This window comes from Gambusia affinis, linkage group LG07, assembly GCF_019740435.1.
Source record: "Gambusia affinis linkage group LG07, SWU_Gaff_1.0, whole genome shotgun sequence".
Taxonomy (NCBI): domain Eukaryota; kingdom Metazoa; phylum Chordata; class Actinopteri; order Cyprinodontiformes; family Poeciliidae; genus Gambusia; species Gambusia affinis.
Window position 1 is genome coordinate 20088495 of NC_057874.1, and position 7514 is coordinate 20096008.

Sequence of the window (7514 nt, forward strand, 5' to 3'; positions counted from 1 at the left end):
ATTAGAGCTATACAACCATTTGAAATGCGTGCTAAGAAAAATATTGACATGTTCTATACTTATTTTAAACACTATAGAGACCAACAGAAGCTTGTTTTGCTACTTGCATGACTGTAGGATCATCTCAAGTCAGAGTTAATAAGTGTTTTCCTTTTTACCAAGCTTCTAAAGTTATTACATACTAATAAATGATAAAAAAACAGAGTTAAAGTTCAGTTATTTGCTGCAGGCAAAACAAAGGATATTCATCTCTAACCTGCAGTCAAAAAAACAAAATCACATCCCCCATGAGTCAGTTATAAAAGTCAACAGTCCAAAATAATTTAATCTGATGAGTGCTTATGCAATATCAGGTAGTGAATATAGTCATCTGCTTTCTGGCAGACACTGAAGAGCACATATTTACTGGATATGTAGAAAAATAAAACATTTGAAATATGCAATGAAAGGTACGAGCGAGATGCAGAGAAATGCAGAGAGCAAAAGAGAAAACCCAGATGTGGCCTTTGGGCTGAAACTGCTGAATCACCACGTCTCTTCTCATAACATCATCACATAGTGAACCCAAAGCATTTTCTCTTGAGCAAAACAAAGTCGTGATAAAAAAAAGAGGCAGAGAAAAATATTACACTTGAATAGACAAAACATCATCAAGTGAAAGGGATAAAAAAGAGATTCCCAGATGTTCTCCTTTATCGACCCTTCTCCATGTCCCAATTCCAACCTTGAAAGAAAGGACATTCCCTCTTCTATCCTCCACCTCAAAATGCTCAGGGCACTTACATAAATCTTAAACGAGACTATTCAGAGACATAACACAATTCCAAACTGCTGAAACTACACACTCGTTCTGTTTTAGATTTATTGATGGGCTCCTCTTATGGCCTTTTTGTGACAAAGTCAGAGAATCCCATTGCAGAGGCAAAGGTCTGCACACCATGAGTCGTCAGATGCCAAGAGAGCAGTGACACCTCAGCTTGTTTATGCAACAGACAGGCACTATTCATAAAGAGATATTTGCGTAATTTGTTGCTATGTCACAATTGTTTGTTTTGCTCCTGTCACTTACCAGTGCATGCTATAAATAGTTGTTTTATGTTGGACCTAATCATTTACTGAATCTAGAAATTGAATCTAGATTTGTGGTAGAATGACGAAAATAAAATTGCTCAATTTTATTAATCCTAAAATTGGGCAACATGAATTTATAAAAATACATTTTCTTAATGGAAACAGGCCAATTTAAAAAAAAACAAAAAAACGTTTTCAATAAGATGAGGAGGTATGTTGTAAATAGTTGATTGAATGTGTTTTATAAGCGTCTGACTGCCTCATAGTCTCTTCCATAAAAAAGAGGAAGATTTAGAGTTCTTGCTCCAAATCTTTTATCTTTTTTATTTTGCTGTTTGACAAACATATGAGAATCCAGTGAATAATGTTGTGCTTTCTTTGTTTTAAAATTATAAAATTGTAGTATTCAGTCATTTTAGCAGTGACTGTGCGCTGTTTGTTTGTACTTACTGATGATATTTTCTCTTTCTCTGTCTGTTTCGCTTTGTGTGGGGTGTGTGTGTGTTTGCCCCCGGATACACTTGCCAGAAACGGAATCTGCTCACAGCCCTGCTGAGCAATGTATTATGCTGATTATTTCCTTCAGATGACAGCTGTTTTAGAAGTCAAAGGGCAGGATTAGACTTCTTATGTCAAACTGATTGACATTCAGATACAATATTTTCAGTGAGATCTTCTGTTTACCAAATTGAACTACTAAAAGCCGACCACTCCTTTCTGTGTGGAAAATCAATAAGACTCCGCCAAATGCTACTCTGGCCCATAGGCCTCGTGAAAGCTCTGCTATCATCCTCCAAGAAACACAACATTAATATTAATACTTCTCAGGCTAAAGGAACATCTGGAAAATAAAAATAAAAATCTTCTGAAAACAGAGCAAATAGATGCAAAAATTAGATATTAGACTTCTTCTTTTTTGTATTATTCATGTTCCCAATGTCCTGTGACTAATTCTGTATCATATTAAGGGTTAAAGCTGTCTATTTAAAACTCCAGCACAAGACCTTAATCAGACCACATTATAGTGACTGTTTCAATTCATTTGATGTGATTATCAGTTTTGAAAATTAGAACCTGATCAGAACCCTATAATGCTCCACAAGATGAGAGCAGTAGATGTGCAATCTGTTTATTTTCATTAATACATTAATGTCAGTAATCTGACGTTTCTAATGCATTCTAACTATAAGTAACGGATGATGCTGTATAGTCATGGCAGATGTTATAGAAGCAGGATTACATAAAGCCAAGCCATGCATTCAAATGACTCCTTTATGAGTTTAGACTCTAGTGTCACCCATTTAGAGACTCCCAACCAATCACAGCCTACCAAAACAATCACAGCATGAAATGTAGGATTATCATAACCTAGAGCTGCCAGACACATTCAGCCTGTAAAAAAAACCCACTGAAGTTTCAACTGTACTTTCAGAGGGTCATATTCATTTTCTTAAACTAATCAAAGGCCCACCATCAGACCAGTCACACATCCTTCATTTTGAGCATGAACTCTGCCCTTGAGGCAGAAGGCACAAAATTTCCAAAAGGATCCAAATTGTTTAAAAAATGCATCTGTGATAAGCTTGATAAAAACTGTATTTAGTACATCAGTAAAATCTCTTCTGGTGCTAAAGTAGGGATTATTTAATTTTATCACCCATTTTTATCCATTAAGTGTATAAAGTGTAACTCTTATACATGCATTTTAAGTCTTCTGAAAATAAATGTTTAGACAGCTCAGGTTCACAAAACAACAACCTCCAAGGAAACATTAAATATTGTGTGTTATAATCTATCATATTACGTCTTAAAGTATTATGTGATATTGGATTCTATAACATTAACTGTTAACTGCATTTTAGCATCTGAATCAGATAATATTTGGATCATATTAGTTCCTGTTATATTGTATTGTGGAATACTATTCCATATAGTTTTGTACTGCATATGCTTCATCTCGTTCTGGCATGATTGATTTTATTACAGCATTTTACTGCTGTAATAAATACTGCATCATATTATATCATATTTACCTAAATTGATCATATCATAATGTATATTTCTGTAAACTCTCATATTGTCTCACAATTTATTGTATCATGATCCCTTGTATTGTATTGTATTTTCTGTATCATATCGCATTGTATAAAATTCCATCATAATGTACTGCATGATACTGCAACAAACTCTACTAAACTCCACTTGTATTAACTCTGTCCCATGTTTTGATAAAACGTTTTGCTCAAATGCCTTTACCAAGAGGATCACCAACTTATTCTTGATCCATCAGATTTAATGTGATGTTGATCCAACATTTGCAATTATAACACCTTCATATTGTTGGAAGAAAAACTCTAAATTAGCTTAATTTTGGAAAAAGCTTGGCTCTCTTTTCTTCCTTCCCGGGTCCCTGAGCGGATGACTTCACGGCCAGAAGAAAACAACGAGGCGTGCTGACGTCACAGTGTTATAGAGTTTAATTCAATGGGAAAACACCATATGAATTAACAAGGAAACTGCAGATTACAGAGAAGTACATTCTTTACCTGAGTCAGAGAATTAAAAGAAGAGAACAGACAGAAAGAAGGATGCAAAAGCAGAATTCTCACTTCGTATTCTTGAGCATTCACTTTTCTAGTGAAGGCGTTTCTTTTTGTTAATATATGCAAATAGGGCGTTCCCTGTTTTGACCAACCAAAAGCTACCTTGGAAAGACTTAGACCTTCCTCTCAGTTTAGGCAGAAATCAAAAGTCGTTTACTACTTGTTAAAATTATAAGTTATTTTAATCAAACATAGTTTTCTGCTTTTCTGATTTCAGCATCTCCAAAAACTTAAATCTTTGTCCTCTCACAGAACAAAATGAGGTAGAATTCCTTTTCTAATTCAAACAATTTTCCTTTGATTCTGAAATTGTTACTGATAATACATTTTCAAATACATTAATCATCTACTAGATTAATACTTCTAACTTGGATAATAAACTTTAATCAAAAACATGCGATTAGTATTTAAAGATGTATTAAAATTAGACGTTAGTACCAGGCTGTAACCATCTCCAGATGCAGCCCTCTTCTCTGAGAAACCCCCGACCTTCGACCTCTGAGCCGGGGAGATATGGTTTATGGCCCACCTAATTTAAAGCCTTTCAAGAGAATAGTGTTTTGGTTAAACTCCTCCAAGAGAATGTTTATCTCTTGCCTCCTGGCTTACATCTGTTTAGTTTTTGTCCAGATAAGAATGTTCAATCTACCTAAATGCACATTGCTGTGAGATTAACTATATTAAACACTCAAAGTAGTTATATTTCCTCAACAATATCTGACCTTTTTCTGAGAAAACTTTCCACAAAGTATAGGAGTGTGTTTATAGAAAACATATTTGAGAGGTCAAACACTTTAGATCATCCAAAAAGTGTTCTTTGAGGTTGAGGTCAAGAAGTTGGGCTGAGTGGTCAAGGTCTTCTCCACCAACCATCCTTGTCTTAGTATGTTGGTGCGGATTCATGTTGGAACAGTAATATTCCCAAAACTGTTTCCACAAAAGATGAGCATGAAGTTGTTCAAAATGTCTTTGTATGCTTAACATCAAGATATATTTGTTAGAAAAGTTTCTTGATTGGACCTATTGCAGAGAAAGCATCCTAAGTCTGGATTTCACTGAGCTTCTGAGAGCAATCCAGTCCTAACAAAAATGTTTATAGAAGCAATTTACACGCCCACCTGATTTATTTCAAGCACTGGTGGCAATATCACATCAGTCTGTATTTTAATCTTTTCCATTTTTTTCATATCACATAGTTTCAAATTTATCTCATCATGTTGCTGTGCAATACTATAGTAGATTGTACTATATTATAACATGTTGTATTGTTTTGAATTACGGTGTACTGTTTTCTTTCTAATCTTTCGCTCTCTACTGAAGCCTGGGTATTCAACATTATTCTGCCAACATAAACATTCATCTCAAAATCTGGGAATGCCATTTTCTATATAGTTCCCAGATTTTGAAGAGTGTTTTTTTTTATTTCCTTCCAGGACATCTAAATCTGTATATTTGCTTCTTGTAAAGCTTTCAGATATGTTTTATATGAAGAGATCAACAATAATTGACCTGCAACAACCCTAAAGAGCATCTGTTAAACAGGAAAGGTTATGCAGCAATCATTTTCACAAGACATTTGTAATAGCCTGATAAGATAAAGCTACATCCAGCTAATGACAACATTAGACACCCTAGCAATCCATCAACTGCCACCACATGGAAATCTGATTTTCAGGAACCGGTTACAGTAGACAGTATTGCAACATCACTGCTCTGCAGAAAGCTCCCTTTAAACTTGTAGAAGATTATGTTTTATTCAGAGCTACATGCTTTTTGTCCAACAGCGATGTGCATCTTGATAGCATGAGGATTATAGCTGCAGCTTGTGCTGTCGAGAGATGCTAACAGTGACTTCAAGGTTTTTAAAACCAACTTTCTCACACATGCATTAACATAGACACAAATATAGCATCTTAAAGCACAAGTCAAATCACAAGAGCTGAGACAAGTGACAAAGCTGGGTGGTGGAATGTGTGAATGCAAAGCCCAGAGAAAATCATTCCTGTCTGTTTTGATTAGCAGAGCTATTTTGAGAGCAGCATCACTAGGAGAAGACATTTTATTGCACAGATATGAAGCAACAGAATAAGAAGAATCAAATTTCATGTTTGTGTTGCAATTTTATTGGCTAATAGAACCCATTGGTTTGTTTTGATTTCACAGAGTACTCCAACCATCAATCAACAAGTCGTTTTAATAGTGTGCATATCAAAATCATGCCAATCCACCCACATTTAATTAAATAAGTTAATAAATTATGTGCCTTCTGGCTGACTGAGAACCAAATATTTTCTATGTCAAGCTTAAAGAGCTTTCCAAACATGAAATACAGGGTGACCTTTTTACTGCACACAGCTTCCAAACAGATATTTAGACAACCTGTGACATTTTCTCAACACTCACCACTCATGCTGGGGCTCATCAATGACCAACAGGATCTTGAACTTCTTGGAGAGGGATGGGGAAGGGGCCGACTGCTCCACAAAGCCAGCGGCGGATGCGGCCGTCTGTTTGACCACGTTGGTGATGGAGCTGAAGGAGCTGAAGAAGCCGGAAGATCCACCAGAGGAGGAGGAGGACTGAGCCTGTTGGGGCTGCTGGGCCAGCTGGGATGGTTGACGCTCCTGTGGCCCAGGAGAACTGGCAGGCACCTGGGATGGAGTAGGAGCTTTTGTTGGGGAGAGGGTAGGGGCAGGAGCTGAAGCAGGGGCTGCACCTTGCTGGGAAGGAGAGGAGGTGGTGGGGGGTGGAGGAGCAGGTGGGTCAGGCCTCTGAAGGTCTGTCATGTAGCCATTGGGCAGGTTGGACATGAAGCTGCTGTCGGAGAGACGGCGGCGGAGGAAGTTCATGATTTCGGTTGAAAGATGGGATTCTCAGTCGACTGTAGATGTGTCTTTCTCCTGACTGGGCACCTTCTGATGTCCAGGCTGAATGGAGTGAAGGCAAAGTGGATCAGGGGTTAGATGAATGACAGAGCAAACAAATCAGTCCAGATGATCGAGGGATGCGTGACAGAGAGCTGCTTCTGTGTTGGATGGTAAAGCAGGAAGGGAAGAGAGGATGGATGAAGCGAGCGAGGATGGAAACAGCTCTGGTCCAGCCTTCAAGAGACAGCTCCCGAAAGTGCAGCCGGGGCAACAGAAACAGCGAGCGTGTGAGTGGTGTTCCTCCTCCTGAGCCTCACGCCTCCTGAAAATGCGTGCTGTGACGTGGGACAGTGTGTATCTACTAGAGAAAGAGAGAGCTAGAGAGGTGTGGTGTCGCCCCCTTCAGACAGTTGCTGGTGTTCTCCTTTTTCCTCTCTTCCTTCCTTCCTGCCTCCTGAGCTGCTGCAAGCTGAATGCACCAAAGAGATGCTGCCGCCTCTGCTTATCTCATTCTCTCATTCGCTCCCTCTGCCCTTTTTCCTCTCGCTTACTCCCCCTGAGCCACTCACTGGCTGAATCCCCCTATCCCCTCACCTCCTCCCACTTCGTTCTCCTGTCATCATCCTCCTACATCACTGACAACGTTCAAGTGTCGTGCTGCAACACTGTGTCACTGCGTGCCGTGTGCAGCCAGCGGAGGGGGTTTCCTGCACGCGCGTTTGAGGTTGGGTTCACAGTTGGAAACACCATCCATCACGCTCCACAAGCCCCACCTTCTCCTGCTATCATTCTTCCATATTTCAGCCGTTGGCTCAACATGTGACATCTCTTTTTCTGACGATTATTGGATTCAGCTGTTACAAATGATGCATAACTCTAACCCTTTAATAATGAACCTGATTCAGGATCTACTGGTAAAGTATGAGCAATTTGTGTTTTGACCTACACTTGTTTAGGTTGTCCATGTGTGTTA

At 38.6% G+C, this 7514-nt stretch overlaps 1 protein-coding gene across 1 annotated transcript in view; it reads right to left on the minus strand.

Annotated features, from left to right (window-relative positions):
• syn2b (synapsin IIb) overlaps positions 1-7088 on the minus strand; it is a 71645-nt gene extending 64557 nt beyond the window's left edge. Inside the window, exon 1 of the mRNA XM_044121924.1 lies at positions 6078-7088. Coding sequence (XP_043977859.1) covers positions 6078-6523 — 446 coding nt within the window. The 5' untranslated portion in view covers positions 6524-7088. The remainder of the gene's footprint in view (positions 1-6077) is intronic.
• Between the last annotated feature and the right edge of the window lie 426 nt (positions 7089-7514).